This window comes from Pangasianodon hypophthalmus, chromosome 17, assembly GCF_027358585.1.
Source record: "Pangasianodon hypophthalmus isolate fPanHyp1 chromosome 17, fPanHyp1.pri, whole genome shotgun sequence".
Classification (NCBI taxonomy): domain Eukaryota; kingdom Metazoa; phylum Chordata; class Actinopteri; order Siluriformes; family Pangasiidae; genus Pangasianodon; species Pangasianodon hypophthalmus.
This window is the reverse complement of record NC_069726.1, coordinates 4,538,336-4,556,599: the sequence shown is the minus strand read 5'-3', so window position 1 is coordinate 4,556,599 and position 18,264 is coordinate 4,538,336. Positions and strand designations below refer to the sequence as shown.

Sequence of the window (18,264 nt, the reverse complement as noted above, 5' to 3'; positions counted from 1 at the left end):
AAGCCATAAAGCATGACCAGGAGGTCACCAATGACCTCTCCACACCTAGATAAAGAAAGCAATGAGACTGCATTTTAACTTTTATCCAGCTCTAGTCTGCAGAATTTTGGGGCAGTCAGAGTCGAAAGTTGGAACAGAAAATCGAAAACTGCGCCAAGGGCACAGATCCAATCCTTTTTTTTTTTTTTTTTTTTTTTGCTTCCTGAAAATTTCAGGCATGCTGGAGCAAGTTTGGAGTGTATCAAATGTTTTTTTTTTCAGACTGAACTCTGAATGTGGTCTGGTAGTGGATTTCGATCAATAAGTTCAATCTGGATGGATGTTTGTCTTTGTCACCATCTCTAAGTTACAGGAAAGCATGTTTTCCTGTGTGCGTAGCAAGAAGTCACAGGTTGGGAAATGTGTGATCCCTGGTCCACAGGTTGTTTACAAGTATACGAAAATCATTCAGAAAGTGTGTGATACACAGCCTTGTATAATAAGCTCCACAGAACAAAAGTTGTTGCATGTGTCATTTCTGCTCCAATAGCTGGTTATGCCTGAACAGCACTAGTCCTGTCAGACAAGGTTGTCTCTTCCACTGACTGGGTGCAATTCAGCCAAATTGGTACCAAATAATCCCACAGGCTTTCTATAGGAGTGATGTCCACTGATTTTACAGACCAATCAAAGTGCAGCAGTGTTCCATCAGGCTTATTGAGCAAGTCACACAGAAATTTGGCCTGAGGCACCCTACAGTCATCATCCAGGAACTTTAATGTGTCATTGTTTTGTTCTGCATGGACATGAAGTACATAAAGCAACCTTACGAGCAACATCTGATAATCCAGTTTTAAGTTAAAAGTTTTAAGTCTTCCAGCTGCACAACTTATTGACGTTGGTGGATGCAGCAAATTCCCAGGTAGCTTATATCCAATTGAGTTTTGGTCAGATAAAATAGAGCACAAGAGGAGAGTTTTAAAAATTCTGGATGCACTCTAAGTCAAGTACAGCTCAGTAGAGAGCACAGGACAGCTAATGTTATTGAATACAGCACTGCAGGTTCATTTAGACACAAAAGCTTGTTGAAGGCCAGGGCTTTACTGTCCCATTCAATAACAACGGTTTGTATGTCTAAAGCTTCACTTGTGTGTTGAGCTTTAGACACACAATCACTCCTGTGCAGTATACTGCTTTTATATCTGGTTAAACCTGAGAGCAGAGTGCACTGCACGCAATCACATTTGGTCTGCAAAGAAATAATACACAAAGAGAATGAGACAGTAAATTAGTATAGCTTTTATGAGTGAGTCTTTGTTATCATATTCCTTTTTTTACAGTGAAAAGACAAGAACTAAACATAAAGCAATAATAAAAGCTGTCTGTTTAAATAAAAAATGTGAGGAAATTGAATATGATATTTGGACATTTCCTGTTTTATAGTTTAACCACTTTCGGTGGAAGTCACTTACTATTTGTCTCCAGAAGCGATTCATGAAAAGTAGAAAACCCCAGTATTTAGAGTTGGAAGAATTTTTAATGGCTTGAAATGATGATTTAGTGAGACAGGGGATCTATGAAAAAGACTTGGCCACATTTGCCCTATAGAATATTAGACACGTCTCCAAGTTTCCAACTCCTTTTGACACATAATAATGTGTTTGTCGATCCTGAAAACAAAAGTGCCATTTTCCCCATTGCGAATGAAAAGAACTTGACTGGTTTTACCCAGCTGTGCTGGCAGCGCTCTTTCTGGCTCTTAGAAACGACAGATACTATTAATCACTTGCGGCAAATGTGTACAAAGTTGTTTTAGCAGGCAACGTGCTAACATGTTTTTTTTTTTTTTTTTTAACACGGTTCTACACTGTAAACTACCATGTTAATGATTTTTACTTCTGGCTTGTGGTGCACATGTGAGGACTGAGTTGCTAAACAGACTGGTGGATGATTTACTCCATTATTTCGACGAGAAGGGATGCATTTTTAGGCCTTCAGTTGGAAACACAACAGTCTGCCAAATGAGGAAGGTTTCTTGGATACCAAACCACTATCACCTCATAAACTTTGCTTATTAATACAAGACTTTAGCCTCCATGGTTACACGTTTTGGTGGCCTCATGGAACGGTTTTACCCAGTGTGGCTCACATTTATACGCCGGAGGCAGTGGAGCGTGAGAGGGCTCGTTAGCGGTTGTTGGGTTTAAACGCCGATTTCTGTAGAGTGAAAAACTAAAACCCTTCCTGCTTACGTCTGAAGTTTAAAAATACTAAATAGACTGGCATGACATGACAAAACGGCTTGCCTTGCCCGAGTTAACCCAGCTGACCTTCCAGTGACTCCCAGAGCACAGCATGAACACCAATCCCAGAAAGACAAACAGGTCTTCCAGCTCATTTAATAGACGCACGCAGTGTGGATAATCCAGCCACGGAGAAAAGCAAACGGAGAAGAGCAGAGCAGAGCAGAAGCAGGAGCAGGAGCGCAGATCGGGGCCAGAGGAGGGAGCGAGTTCATGTACAGAGACAAACTCCAGTTCCAGAGCAATGTGGTCACGCTGGTTTGCCTCCACATCGTAAAAAGGCCCAAAACGCTCACTTTGAACTGCTTTGTTCTTTTAACACATCTCTTAAAACCCACATGCCAGGCTTTGTGCTCTTTAGATGCAGCAAGGAGATCTTAAAGAAAAAAATCTATCCTGAATGACTTAAATAACTAATTTTATAATCTATATCTAATCTATATCTTATATGTTAAAAGACTTATTTTATTATTAAATTCTTAGTTGCCCTTTTTTGGATTAAACTTGGTTTATTTTCTCTACGTTATGTATATACACAGTGTGGCTGGACTACCTGCTGTCAAATCAACATGGCTGCTCACAGCATCAATATTAAACAAAGTAGCACATCTTCACCCTTGAACGAGTTATACTGTATATTCTCTTATCTCCTCTGGCTACATCAACATATAACCATTTTCACTTGTTTGACAGTGAGGAGAAAAAAAATTACGTCACTCATCACAGTCTTCTGGTTAGATTGTTGCTAACAAAAGAAGAACATGGAGGCGTCCATGTTTTTCTCCCCCACTTTGTAGCTTGAACACATGAAGGTTGAAAATGACATAGTTCCGACTTCCCAGTTAAGTCCAATGCAGCATTAATCCTTGCTTCATGTCTACCGAAAGAGAGTGATGCGGCAGTGCTTTAGTGCTTTAGCCTGTCCAGCTCTCTCACCTCCTCATCTGTCCACTTTGCTCAAACAATTCAGCTTCAAAAAAATCAACTTTCATGCTAATACTGCCATCATCATCATACTCATGCTCACATTATAGATCTCTACCTAGCTAAGGCGAGTTTCTGCCATAACTCTGCCCTTTATGTTTAAGATTGATGCGACGTCTCCTATTAAGCACCATTGGAACAACATTAACGTCATCAGCACAGCACACAATCACTAACTTCTTCCCCGAAATTGTGAAAATACAGCACCAACCAACAAGTCTCTAATCACATCACTTTTCCTTTAAATCTGATGGAGACATTCACAAAGCCAAAAATCCAGCAGACAGAAGAAAAGAATTTCACATGTACCTTAAAAGTCTTCGTGCACAAGTTTACCTTTACACGCATTTCAGCTGTGATCAGCAGCTTTACGCTTCATGCTCTGCTCTGCTATCTATCACTAACACAGCAGGTTGTTTGTTGCTGACAAAATCAGCACTGTGTACACAGAAATCCTGCGACCTCAACATATGAACGTGAAGCTTGAAAGAAGGATCATTCATCCAGATAATAAAAAAAAAAAAAAAAAAAAAAAAAGGAGAACCTCATGGCTAACAACACAACACCAAACCTCAAACAACGCTGGGAACGTGGAGTCGGGAACAAATCTTAAAAAAACAGGAAAGGGAAGAGTTTGCGGTCTGAGCGAGTGGAAGAATTCATTTGTGATCCTGCGGCATTGCTGAATTGACGAAAGCAGGTACAAATTTTGGTTTGAGGTGGGAGGCGGGGGGCTGGCCGAGACAGACGGGAGTCTGTTTAACTCATTTCACACTATCGAGAGAATGCATTAATATTATTTCAACACAGGGCAACGATTTTAAGTGCTAAGCTGTCAGAAATGAAAAAGTACAAATTCAAGGGGATTTTTACTGGGCTTGGATTAGAAGCCATTGCCATAACTGCAAACACTGATGAGTAGTTTGTCTGAAGGAACAAGACCTCTGAAAAGAAAGCAAGACAAAGCCTCAGTGTTGGTTGATTTTACGCATATATTACATCCTGGAGATTACAAGCATCTGTGTCATGCTGCAGTTTTACACTCCATTAGATGAAATGCCTCTTTAGTCCTATTTCCTTCCAGAAAATATATTTTTTTAAAAAACTCCCACTATATAAAGATTTATAGCACTTGACTTAACAAGGTCTCTGTACCGGATGACAGATTTGTTTCTCTTCTCTTCCGAAGCACTGATGCATGCAAAGAAAATCTGAATGGTGGGAGTACAGAAACATGATTTATACTCGAATTTTATATTATTCATATGGTATGGCACATTACAAACTCACACTATGCACTCGCACACAAATGCTCCATGAGCAGGTTATAAAAAAGGCTTTTCCACATCGCAGTTGCACATCTCGGCACACGCGAGCGCACGTCAGCCAGTCAGTAGCAGACAGTTTATTAAGGACTTATGAATAATTGTGTTGATGGCCCCTGAGCAGCCATGTTCTGGATGATTTCTAATGCTTTGCTAACACCGCTGAAATGGCTCTCAGGGACCGCTGAGCAAACTCTACACTCTTCTAAATGTAATGTTATTTTAATAATAAACCCGAGATGGAAGTGTTGGAAGAGCGAACTGATATTTGGTTGATAGCGGGTCAGGATTGATGGTTTTCGCAGATTGCTTGACAAATACTCGACAGCTACGAAAACGCATTAAGAACTTTAATGAGACATTCCAGAGTTATTGCACCACATTCCTTTTTGTCTCAATTTCCTTCCCAAAAGCCCGTAACTCCAGAATATGAGCCTCTGCGTTTTTCTGACCCCACTTGTCTTCTGTATCAGGGCCAAGGTTTAACTTTTTTACTTAATCTAATCTACTGCTGCACATAAACAGGTACCTTTAATTCATGCTTTTACTACTCATGTGCATAGTGTGATGTCACAATAACAGAATTTATGGTAGCCAACACTAACACCAGTGAAACTGTCACAATTCCTGAAAACTGAAAGAGGAGGCCACAACCTCCTTCACTGGAAAGAAATTATATCATGTAGGCTCCATGAGAAAACATACATTTTCATTATATTTGTCTTTTGATACTTTTTTTGCCTATTTAGCAAATTACAAATAACTACTCATTACAACCATGGTGAGCAGAAAAGCATCTCAGAACACCTCGGACGTTGAGGCAGATGGGCTACAACAACAGAAAACCACGATAGGTTCTATTCCTGTCAGGCAAAAACAAGAATCTGAGGCTACAGTGGGCACATGTTGACTGAAACGGGACAGATGAAGCTGAGAAAAAGCTTGCCTGATCCTTGAGTGGTTACGTGAGTTACCGTAGTCTTCGTATCAGCTCGGATCAGTCTGGCTTCTGGCCTTTCTCATTAACCAGGTGTTTCCACCAGCGGGACTGCGCTGGATATTTTTTATTTTCCCTTTCATTCTGTGTAAACTCTAGACACTATTGTGCGTGAAAATCCCATGAGATCAGCAGTTTCGCCAACAAAGTCAATGAGAACACAATTTTTTTTCCCCATTCTGATGTTTGATGTGAGCATTAACTGAAGCTCTTGACCTGTATCTGCATGATTTTATGCACTGCACTGCTGCCAGATGATTGGCTGATTGGATAACGAGCAAATGATCTGTAGTGTAAATCAGATGGAAAACATGTCATAACGTCTCGCAGCACCTGAAATTATAACGCTAACTCCAGCGTGGCAGTGATGGCGAAGCAAACAGCTTTGATGAGCACTTCTAAGAGCGTAAAAGCAGGCTGAAACAAGAGAGAGTGCTCAAATCCAAACATCATGATTGCATTACATCCTGCATGCCCGGGGAAGAGGCCCTCTGAGGGAAAGGCACGGCGGAGATCTCTCTGTTAACTAAACAACTCTTTCCACCGCCTGCTGCACAGCCATCATATTCCCACAATTACTGATCTTATCTTTGTTATGGGGAATATTCCTGACAGTGAATGAAACGCGGGTCCTGAAACAAACACAGGGTCTGAGTCGGGCTGGGGCGATGCGACAAAATGTCGTATCACGGTAAATTCACTGTATTTAGGTCTGTTTAAAAAAAAAAAAAAGCATCAGAGCAATACTGCCACATTTAAATATAATTTTGAAAGGATGACTAACTGCTACAAAAATGAATTACTTCAAAAGGAAGAAGACAAATGAAATCCAATCAGCTGCTTGAAGGAAGAGTAGAAAGTAGGACTTTCATTAGTATCGACTGATTTTAGGCTAAAAAGGATTTCTTGAATGACAGGAAACCTTCAGTATGTGTGTTTGTGTGTCTGCATATACTATCAGATCAAGAATTATTGGCACCCTTGGTAAAGATGGGAGAAAAAGGTTGTGACGAAAAAGTCTTCGGGGTTAATTAGCTTAATCTCACACGGGAACTATGACAGGAATCTAACCTTTTGCTGAAGTAAATTTATTATAAGAAAAAAATACAGATATATGCAGTATTTTTAACAACACCATGTCAAACTCTTTGCAAACATAACAGCGTTGAGTGCTCTAAGGGAGTCCCTTGAGTCCAGCATCTTAGGGTTAATGTATATTTTACTATTTTTACAGACCATGATGTATCTGAACAAGGAAGAACAAATCCCAATTCTACTCATAGGAGTTTGTGTATCGAGAAAAAAAAGGTGGACATATTGAACAAGTTCTGCAAATGAAAGATTATGTTTAAGAAATTTTTATATTTTTTTTATATTTCTCCTATAATGTTTGTTAAGCGAGAGCAGGGTATTTAGCTCAGGAGATTTTGATGCCTATCGGAAAAGCTTGATTCAGTAGTCACTGATTTGTTTGTTTGTGTGGATTTAGATGGAGATTTTAACCACAAAGACATTTTTTTTAAACCCATCTTTAGCAAGGGTGCCAATATTTCTGAATCTGACGGTATAAACTCTTAATCATATGTGCTTGTACCTCTGCAGGGTGAGGCTCAAATTGCCTGTGCAGGCTTTGATCTTGTTCTGAGCCTCCAGGTGAGTCATGGTGTTTGTGGCGATGCCGTCGATGGACAGCACGATATCTCCTATGCTGATCTTCGCTTTGGCCGCTTTTCCTCCATCCGTCAACTGCACAAAAAAAAAAAGAGAAACACAGACACAGATGAGAGATGAACAGCGACTTCGCTGCAGTATTCCCTACTGCTTGCTGAAAGGTCATGTGAACTTGGTCATGCCTCCTGGCTGCAGAATGAATCAGACAAGTCATTTGTCTGAGCTGTACAAGCACACGGCTTTCAATAGACAGCACTTGTGGGGTTTTTTTTTGTTTTTTTTTTAACTTCAATCAGCCATTGGTTAGCTTAAAAATAGCTCAGAATAACTCCGCAGGAGTCGTTTCCACTTGGACGCCACAATAGTGGTCTCTTTGAGGTAAGAACAAAAAACATGTATCAGAAAGTTAATAATTATATGGTTGGATTGCTTTTTTTTTTTTTTTAACCAACTTTGCTGTGATGGAAACAACCCCACACTTGACCCCAAATACCAACGTCTACCTCGCCTACAGTGCTGTGAGATGCTCATATGTGCGCACTGAGATGAAATACTACTCTGAGGAAAAGAAGAATTACAGCTGGAATTTATTAGGGTGTAAATTTTACTGTGCATCTCACTGCTCAGAGCTTCAGTATGCTACAGAGCCGGTTGCTTTATCCGATTAGACCTGACACCCAATTCTGCTCCACTGGAGATGGTGATCCTTGTTAGCTTTGGACCCCTTGCTGTCATGAGAGGAATAAACAAATCTAAACTGCAGTCATTTATACAGTCGTGTAAAAGAAGGGTCGTCTGACGTCTGATGCAAAGCCAATATTTTTTCCAGTACCATTGTTATTATTATTATTATTATTATTGTTATTATTATTAGTGATTGCTATGCAGGTTCAGTAGGTCTGCCTCAAATAATTTACTTTTTTAGAGTAGTCTAAGATTAATCTGTGTTTCAAAACAAGCAATGGCCAATTAACATTTTAAAGATACCCATACTACTAAGTATATTTGTGATTCCAGCTCAAATTTGATCTAAATGTCCTATGGCTGGGTGTTAGCAAAGTCAGACTTTTCTACACGTGATTAGAGAGTCTGGTACTTTTTGTCACTAAAGGTATCTAAGAACTGCCTCCTTTTACAGCAAGAGGCTGTTTGACTGACGTGACAGATGAACAACCACTGACATTTCCCCATAGTACACTAGCAAACACACCAGTGTATCTTGCTACCAGTTGCTTCAAAAAAAAAGAAAAAAGAAAACTCTGGAATTACTTAGGGTGTCATGGCCTCTTTTATTCCAAGGACTAAATCTTGCTCCAAAAACCTACATAGATTTTCTGTCCAAAACCTTTCTACAGAAGTCCATACAAGCAAAATCAAGGCTCTGAAGCTTAGCCAGAAAAAGGTACACCCCACTATGGGTCACGGTAGCTTGCTATTTAAATAATCACCTTGCAAACTATAATCAGTAAATCTCAAAAACAAAATAAGTATACTTATGCAATCTACTCCAACCTCCCAACCTCGCCACTGACTATTTTGCAATCCGTCAAAGCACTGTTACATAACACACTGTTATCAAGCTATTGCTGTGATGAGAGCTTCCAGTATTTTGGACCTGCTGCTGTTAAGGACTGTTCCAATGCATCCAAAGTGCATTGCTATTGGATTATATCTAGATCATCAATGTTTAATTTGCAAGTAATTTGTTTACAGCAAAAATACGTGTGTCAACATTTGGAATTTTACAATTAGCAAAGTTCTTGGATGCAAAAACAGGCTGATTTGCAGTGAAATTAATGTAATGCCTCATTGCTGGCAAACCCAAGCCCGCTGGTAAAATACGGAAAATAAGGAATAATCAATAATCTTGTTCGGTAGGCCATATTTTATTTTACTTTTATTTGCTGACTGCTAATGTACAGACTACATATTGTAGACTGTTTGGCCCATTTTCTTTAAAAAAAAAATAGATAAATAAATAAATAAAGCTATGACCTGATTGTGGAAGAGAGAGGGCTTCTGAGACTTGTCTAAACAGCAGCATTGTTGCACATAATTATTTCAAGGAATGGCACTTCAATTATCTGTATACTCTGGATCCTGGCCATGGAACAGTCAAAATAAATGGGGAGTAAAGCATTTTCCAGAGTGATGTCTTCCTTATAGTCCATTAACTTAATCCATTGGGTCAAAAAAGCATAAACACACCTGTATCTTGGGAGTTGATGCCAAGAAATAAGCTTCAAAAGGAAAAATGTGTTCTCTACTTTCATAAGGTGCAGTGAAGCCCAACTGAGCAAGAACAAGTATCATGCAAAGTTGCGTGTTCGGGAATGTAAAGAATTAAAAATCCTAAAAATAAAAATAAACAATGCAGCTGTTATGTGATGTCTGTATCTACTGTCGGTATGGCATGCTCTCAGACAGTGGCTCTAGTGTTCCTGCGTCATCCATCTATTATGAACAGCCTGACTGCATCGCTCTGGATTGATCGGTACGTACTTCCCACACTTTCCCCATGAAACTCAGATCTCGGATCAGCATTTTGGAGTCTAGGATGCTAGACTGATAGATGTGCCTGGACAGGAAGATTGTGCTGTTGCAACCGTGACACCAGGTCGACTCAGCCCCAGGTGTTCCCTTGAGGCATTACGCAAGCTTGTAAATCAATCGCTGTTCCGGTTCATTCATCGCCTGTATAGTGACTCTCCCCGGCTAGCATGCACATGCTCACGTTCTGGCTTGTAGCTGTAAAATGAACATGGATACAGACGAAGCAGGCTGGCTGGAAATATTGGTTTTGGTTCAGTTCAACCAAACAAGCAAGAGTATGAAAGTTCTTCGTACAGTTCAACACGTCTAATATATTCCTGTCAATCCAAATGCAAAAATAACTGTATGGCACTGTTGCAGCAAATCTTTTTTTTTTTTTTTTTTTTTTTAACAGCTAATTGAAGGCACACGGAACTCAATGACAAAGTGGATTAAAATGAACACAGTTATTATTGGGACGCTGGAAGGTTTTGACTGCTACGCAGCAGGACACAGTAGAGCTAAAGGAAGGACTAAAGGATAAGCTCCACTACAGTGACCTCTTTTCAACTACAGAGGAAAAAAAAAGTGAAAAAGGAAGTAGACAGGAGAGAGAGTTATTGTTCCAGGGCTTCTGCAAAAGCGCTTCCACTTTTTGTTTCATTATCATGTGGATTGTAAGGAACCAATTACTTTCAGGCAGCTAAGAAACACACAATGCGGTTATCAGAGCTGAACTCACTGAGTGACATAACTGCGGTCTGCCTTGTGAGCTTAATTGGGCACTAAAAAGAGAGCAGGAGGCGGAGCTGAAGCTGCTGATAAACGTAGCCACCCTGAGCCTTAGTGGTGCCAGTGGACAGCTTTTATTTATAGCACTTGGTTATCAGGCTCCGTCCTCTCGCCAGGAACGTTATTACGGTTTGCTCTGCAGGACACGGGTCAATAACAGGGTCAATAGGAGGAGGGTAAAGTTCAGAGGAAGGCACTCAGCAGGAAAAGCAACTCCAGCCTGTGAAATATGCCTCGTCATCTAATTTCAACATTTCTCCCTAGACACCTTTGAGTCAGAGTCGGACGCTTTCAAGAAGCTACCGATTCCTGAACACAAAGCTTCAAGCCGTGTGATGCTGCAGTTGCTCACCAGACTTTTGCCCAGAAGCCATGAGTCACAAGTTTAACTACGACAACATGACTACAAGGGTGGAGCAGGTGCAAACATCCCCCAGAGACCCTGTGGCAAAAAGGTCTATTCACAAGGTCAGGGGAAATAGTTGAACCCTCCCACAGATGGAAAAAACACACATGCACACACATGCACATGGCCAGTCATGATTCCCATGAGTCTTGTTTTTATACATACTATAAACCTCTGCCTTGCCTCGCATAATATAAACCTTCATGCCTACATAATTAAACAGCACGTCTTCCCTTACACACCTATTACATAATTTTAACAACCCAAATCCCCTTCAATTAGCCCTTTAACTAGACGAAACAAGATATATTTCAAGCAAGTGCTCATATAAACCATGTTAACTGTTCATCCAGTTCCAAGCATTCAAATTTTCCATTTTAGGATCCGGAATTGTGTGTCTTCTCCTGCTTCTTTTGGTGTGTAAATTTTTTAACAGCACTGTGTTCCACCTCAGATGAAAGCAAGGAGACAAACATTCTTTGTTTGACTTGGTATAAAAGTGACCAAACGCTTCTTGTTACATGTGTTTGGCAGCTGGAAATGGCCGAATGGATGAGATACTTCCCCTTTTTTCCACTCTGTAGACATTGACCGCAGTGCATAAACCATGCCGGTGGAGAGGCGTGCCCTGGCGTGTTACATTTGTACGGCGCTGTAAATGTTAATAGACGGCTGTTCCACTTGCAGAGCACCCCAGTTTTTCTCCTTTTATAGTTGTCTGAGAATGTTTCATGCCACATCACCCACACCTCTAATCACGAAACGAGACTGCATCACATGCCACTTCTCTGCACTAAGAGCACACACTGTGCACACTGTAGCGAATCCTTATCGTCTATCAGGACACCCAGGACCTAAACAGACTGAGCTTATCTGTGTCACAGATCATAACTTAAAACTCTTAAAACACAGGACTCGGCAATTTTTCCAAAACAGCTCTCTATAGCAATGCACATGCACCAACACTGCACATTTGATTAAATAATATAGTTACTCTGTAGGGACTGTGGGAAAACTTTATAACTCTTCTACACTTCCTTTATAACTTTTCCCCTACCTTATAAGACTACAATGATGGTAGAGAAAAACAAAACCCACACTGGAATAAGTGTAATTGCACAAATAAAAAATTATGGCGCACCAATTAAGGGCTCTTTTTCACCCAGCCCAAATCATAGTCAAACTCACTTTAATCCATGTTCTATCTGGTTTCATTCTCCACAAATTAAGGCAGACCAAAAAAGTGTAAAACTCTCAGCCACTCTGCTCATGGGCCTTGGAGTGTTTGATACCTTTTGTACGCTTTTCTGGCCACAAGTTTCAGAATCTTGAACACTGCAATTGGATTGGCCCTTCCATCCTTTCGAACACTGACACAATGAGTTTTCAGAGCAGGATATAGTCCTTGTTCATGTTTAAACGTTATAGAAAATTTTAGTTTGAAACGGCTTTTGGTGAGTAAACAGAGATAGTCTCTAATGTTCAGTGATGGGTTACAGGAAAAAGTCTGTGGTTAGTGAACTGCAAGTGTCCTTTTGCTCTATCAGTGGGAGATTGTGAGTTCGAATCCCAACAATGCCCCAGCCATCCATCCATAGCCAGGAGCCAAAGAAGCAAACTGGGCAGGAGGGATGACACTACTCTCTCTAGCCAACCGGGGCATCAGTTAGCTCACGTATGCGGAAGAGGGCGGATAGCACTTTCCTCTGAGTGTGTTATTCTGCCCTGTGACATAGCATGAATGGCAATTCGAAAAGATGCAGTTGGCTGGCTTCACATGTCTCAGAGGAAGTACGTGTTAGCCTTCACCCTCCCGTTGAAAGGAGAGAGCTGGATGGTGGGTCATGATTGGCAGGTGACCAAAAAGGCTCTTTTCCTGTGCAGTAAATGTGTCTTGGCCACGTTAGATAAAGAAAAGTACCAAATTGAGCTTGGCTTGCAGGTCTAATTAATTGGTCACTTCTAGCAGTCAGGTCAAATCAGAGCTAAATCGTGTCCTCACTGCAATCAAGCCACATTAGCGTTGGCTTGGAAGTAGCCCAAGACCACCTCTCTCAAGTAGTCTCAGACCAGCTGTTTTGGTCTGTACCCAAGGGCTCAGGTCAAACAAACTAAAACAGACTCCTGCATATGCACAACCACCCTCAAAAACTGAAAAGATATTATCTGGAGACATAATTGACACAGAACTAAACAGGTCTCTGTTCCAACATGGACTGCAGCCAGTAGTTTCCTCATGCTGCTTTTTGTATTCACTGCTAACCACATGCGAACCAAAAAAACCAAACTCAAATGAAACTTCATATTAACAAGCTTGCTGATAAACATGCTCAACATTATGGACAACCAAAGTGGGTTGAGTGTGCAGTTTAAAATAAAACCAAACACATTCGTGTTGCTAGCAGGTCTGGTGCTCAAACATTATGGGAACTTTCTTTACAACTCAGCTGTCACGTGTACGGCGTAACCACTATCCATCACGTGCACACAGATGTCAGATCTTCCAAAGAGCACCTGTAAATCCACAAAATGAGAAGTCTTGAGATCTTGACAGGTATGATTTAGAGGTGCGTGTAGGACTGTTTTTGAATCCAATTCCCACCCAATACCACATACAATATTGTCTAATCTACTAAACTGGCTGTATAACAAACAATTAGATGATTTAAACCACTGTGATGGTTTAAATCCTCTTACTACTCTTTTTATTACTTCTTATTACTCTTCCTCTAATTACCTTTTTGTTGGGTGCCATTGGATCCCAGACCTGATTCAGACCTAATCCCTAGTATGATTAATTATTGTCTGCTTCTGTGAAGTTCAATAATTGTCTCAGACCAGCTGCTCCAAGCTTTGAGGGGTTAAGCACAATTTCTCTTTAATCTGGCTAACTGAATTAGAAAAATACAGAAAAAAAAAAAAAAAAAAAAATCACAAAATGATGGCAATATGTCTGGCACAGAGCTTCCCTTTTCTAAAACCACAAGAAAGCCAATAACCTCAAAATGGCTGAAATATGGTAACTGTTATGGTAACTTAATTTTGTTACACAATTTATCTTGGAGGTCTTGAAGGATTTAGCAGCAGAATAGGAATGTGCTCGACTGCATAAGTAGAATAGAAATGACAGAGGTTTTCCTATGAGGCCCTTCACATGATGTGTTGGTCACGACTGCAATTCTCTGTCAGCAGCTGATTTCAGGAATCACATTTTTACTGCGTCTAGGCACAGAAGACGATTGTGAAAGTGCTCTGGCGTGTGCTTTAAAGAGACTTGTGAGCTCCTTATATGGAGCGAAGCGAGCATCCGAAGCCAGTTGTCTCCCCGAGAGAGACATTGTGTCATCCTGGACTGAGCACATGTAAGAATGCTGAAGCATACAGGGTGGTGCTGATATACTCATCATCAGGGCTTCTCTCAAAAGAAAAATGTTACATCACTTCAGGAAGCCTGCCAGATGGCGTAAGACTTTTACGCCTGTTGTACAAAATATGTAACAAAGAAAATATTAATTAATCTTAATCTTACTCAAGCTCTCATCTTTTTCTAAAAAGGTGAAAAAGCCTGAAAAAAAATTCACTGATTTTTTTTTTTAATTTCGCCTGTCCCAGCCAAAAACTACAGTAAAAGCACATTTTAGGTCACATGAACCAGCTGTGATCCAGCTGCATCAAATCCATCCACGATGTAAAAACCGCAGCACAGTGAGTGTTGTTTTTGTGAACAGAAACACCTTAGTAAGAAGAGAACACTCAAGCCCAAGTATTTCTCCACGCTGGTCCTTTGGCATTTCTCCTATGTGCCTTCCTGCCTGTGATCATTTCAGTCAAACCGGTGAAGCACACGCACACGCACACGCCGGCCCAGAGAAACTTTAAAGAAAAGAAACTTCTAAGTCCGCTTCCATGGCAACGTAAACAAAACAGAGCATTCCACGGTCTGAAGAAAGCCAGCTCTAAAAGCACACCCGGTGGAGGCAAACCAGTCACTGCCCTTGGAGGCGCTGAGGTCAAACAACCACCTGATCACCATGTGGTACTGTGATGAAGCAAAACCACTAAACACTACGGCAAATGACTGGGTGTACATACATAGGATGCTGTAATCAAAATCATGTGTGTGTGTATGTGTGGGTGTGTGCGCGTCATTCTTTCAATGTGCTCCTTCGCAGTAGATGTCAGTTACTGTAACATTGTATACGCTTGTGGAAACTGGCCATTTTCCGTTGTCAACAGGATGCATGCAGGCTCGGTTAATGAGCCAGACTGGAATGTGAATACCTATTGAGAGAAGGACAATTCTAAAATTCCTCCCAGGAAGGTGAAGAAAAAAAAAAAAAAAAAAAAAAAAAATTCTTCCCCTCTTTATTCTCTCATTACTTTTCTAATTAGTGCTTTTACAGGGATAGGTACACAGCTAGTAAAGATTTTTAAATACCTGTAGTTTCTTGTGTTTTGATATAGTTTAATCCCTAACAGTGATACGGAGAAAACAAAAAATACAGAATGGTGATTAAATAAATAAGGAATAGAACACGACAGGGTGTTATATTTACAGTTATCACATAAATAAACTGGCTTATTTTCCAATAAAAGCATATCCTGAAGATTTATTCCTTTTATACCACAGCAATCTGCCACAATTAGTAGTCAACGTGGTAAATGTCGTATATCAAAAAAAAGAACAGAGCGGCACAGAGGAATGATGGATGGGATTTTACTTGGCACCCTTGCCACACTGCGGATTAAAACCAGATGAACACGGTGCTGAAATGTTTTGTTGCGAATTCAAGGACCTGCGGTGGAGTTCAGGGTAGTTTAACTTTTTGTAGACTGGCTAAGCTGAAATAAAAGGAGCACTGTGCTACCCGGAGCTGCCATTTTATTACCTGCACCTGCCTCGTACCATTTTTTCACCAACCATATAGGTGCATTTTTTTACTGACTGGAGCCCACCCAAAATCCTGTAGTACCTGATACACTCGTACTGGCAACACACACACAAACACACACACAAAACAAAATCAGTTTCAACCTTTCTCTCCAACATTCCTCCTTCAGGATACCTTAATATCTGGTAGCTTTAGTACACTTTTCTGGTCACAAGCTTCAGAATCTTGCAGGTTGCTCTCTGCATTTCCATGTATGCACACTTCTGTGCGGTGGTTTACAGTAAGAAAACAAACCTTTAAACACAGTAAGCTTTTCAGAGCAAGATATAGTTATGATGTTCATGGTGTCCTGTCTTTGAAAGATCTTAGAGATTTATGTTGTGCTGAGTAAACAAGATGTTTGTCGACAGGCTACAGGAAAAGATATATCTTCTGCCTCATCAGTCACATTGCCACTTACTGTAAAAATTGGTGGTCCTTGGCTGATGAAACACACCAAAAGTTTTCCTTGGAGAGACACACAAATTCCCTTCAGGGTGTAAATGTGTTAGTAAGTGTGTTAGTGTGTAAAACAGAGAATAAGATATGAAAAAGTGAGCATTCAAGGGCTGTATTGTACAGCCTAGTGGTTCTTTTGGCTCCGGTCTCTAGAATGCTGCTCCAGACTCCCTACTATAGTCCATTAATGGCTGTCTGTAATAACCACACACACACACAATATAAACACAACCACAACCCTTTAAATCAGGCATCTAATCAACGCGGACATTTTTACTGTCAAACCGACTGCGCTGCCAATCGTAATAAATCACCACTTTGTGCATATGGCTCTCAGAAGTACACACGGCCTGAGACTTATCACCAGAACGGCACTGATCATGGCCTCGTGAAGAAATGCAGGTATAACTCTTTCTGCACTTCTAGAATAAACGGACCACATGGACAGAGTTCTCCTGAGAGAAAGCACATCTGAGAGCTATTTGAGCAATCCTCTCATGGTCTATTCATTATCAGCAGCACTGTTTGGGACAGCTATAGCGTTTCCCTGAACTTCAGCTGGATCCAGACCTTGACAATCAGCATCGGTATTTTTTGGTATTTGTTCAACTGAATGAGAGCAATTTTTATAAAACAAAATCAGCCACTCATCACAGATCGTACGCCAACGGAACCTCACAGAAAAGTTGAAGTGTTTCAAGAAGGACTTTTTTTATCCATCGCTTTTTAACAAAATAAATTCTCCTCAGTTTGGATGCGACTGAAATAATTTTCCCTTAACAGTTTTGCGGGAAGTCGAACCTTCCAATTTTGTCTTGAAATACATCTTTCATGTTTGCCACAGGACTACAGTCTGTGCCATTTGAGTAAGTCGAAAGTACTTAATATGCCTATGTCCTCGGGAAAATTCACCTCACTTCTATAAATAATTTTGACAGGGCATAATGTAGACGTTTATAGTTGCATTAGTCTCTTAAATAGTTCTTCAGACTGTAGGAGCTGCCTTACAATCCAGCGGTAATTTCGAGTGGTCGAGGCTAATGCAGAGTTGGAAATAGCTGGTGCGGTTTCTCCGCATGTCGGTCTAATAATCAACCCCAAAAGTATTTCGCCCTCAAAAAGGCAGTTAGGAACTGTCTCGAAAACATCTGTGCACTTTATTGCCAAAGCCACAGTGCCCTTTGGCAATGTGCTGTGAGACGAGCCTGATCTTTTTTGCGAGGACTATTCTGGGCTTTGAACTCATCCATAAGGCTCGGGTGCGCTGCCTGTGCCGACGTCACGACCCCCAACCCCCCAAAATGCGCACACACACACACACACACACACACACACACACACACACACCCTAATACATGATGGCAGGTTCATTTCAAATGAGTCCCCAGGTTAACATACTTCTGTGACATTACCTGGTTTTAGATTTTGTCAGCTATATGTAAGGAATAAACCACTTAGGGGTGTGCTGTTATAGGAAATTAATCAACAGGTGGGTGGTGTGAAGCAGCCTGACAGAAAGCAGAGTTACTTTTACCACCACAAGGTGTTTTATTCCTAAATGTATTTGTTAAATAATTAAATCATACTTTTTATCTGTTTATAGTTTCATTAAATTATGTGGAACATGACGAAACAAGTCATCTCTTGCATTATAGTGGTGCCTATCTCTTTTCTTTCTCTCTTGGAGTTAATAAAATTAAAAAATGCAAGTTATGTTACAGAGAAAGCGCAAACCACAAAATCCTTTGCCTGTTGACAGTGCTGACACTGGAGACTCCTTCCTTTTTTTTAAAAAATTGGTTTATGTGATTTGCCTTGTACTACTTTCAGAGAAACTGATACCTTCTGGCCAATCAGATTCGAGATATCAACAGCGCTGTGGTAT

At 40.6% G+C, this 18,264-nt stretch overlaps 1 protein-coding gene across 2 annotated transcripts in view; it reads right to left on the bottom strand.

Annotated features, from left to right (window-relative positions):
* Positions 1 to 18,264, bottom strand: part of pdlim5b (PDZ and LIM domain 5b) — a 61,342-nt gene that overhangs the window by 30,245 nt on the left and 12,833 nt on the right. For both annotated transcript variants that reach the window (XM_026943713.3, XM_026943714.3), the window contains exon 3: positions 7,183 to 7,334. In XM_026943713.3, the coding sequence (XP_026799514.3) occupies positions 7,183 to 7,334 (152 nt within the window). The remainder of the gene's footprint in view (positions 1 to 7,182; positions 7,335 to 18,264) is intronic.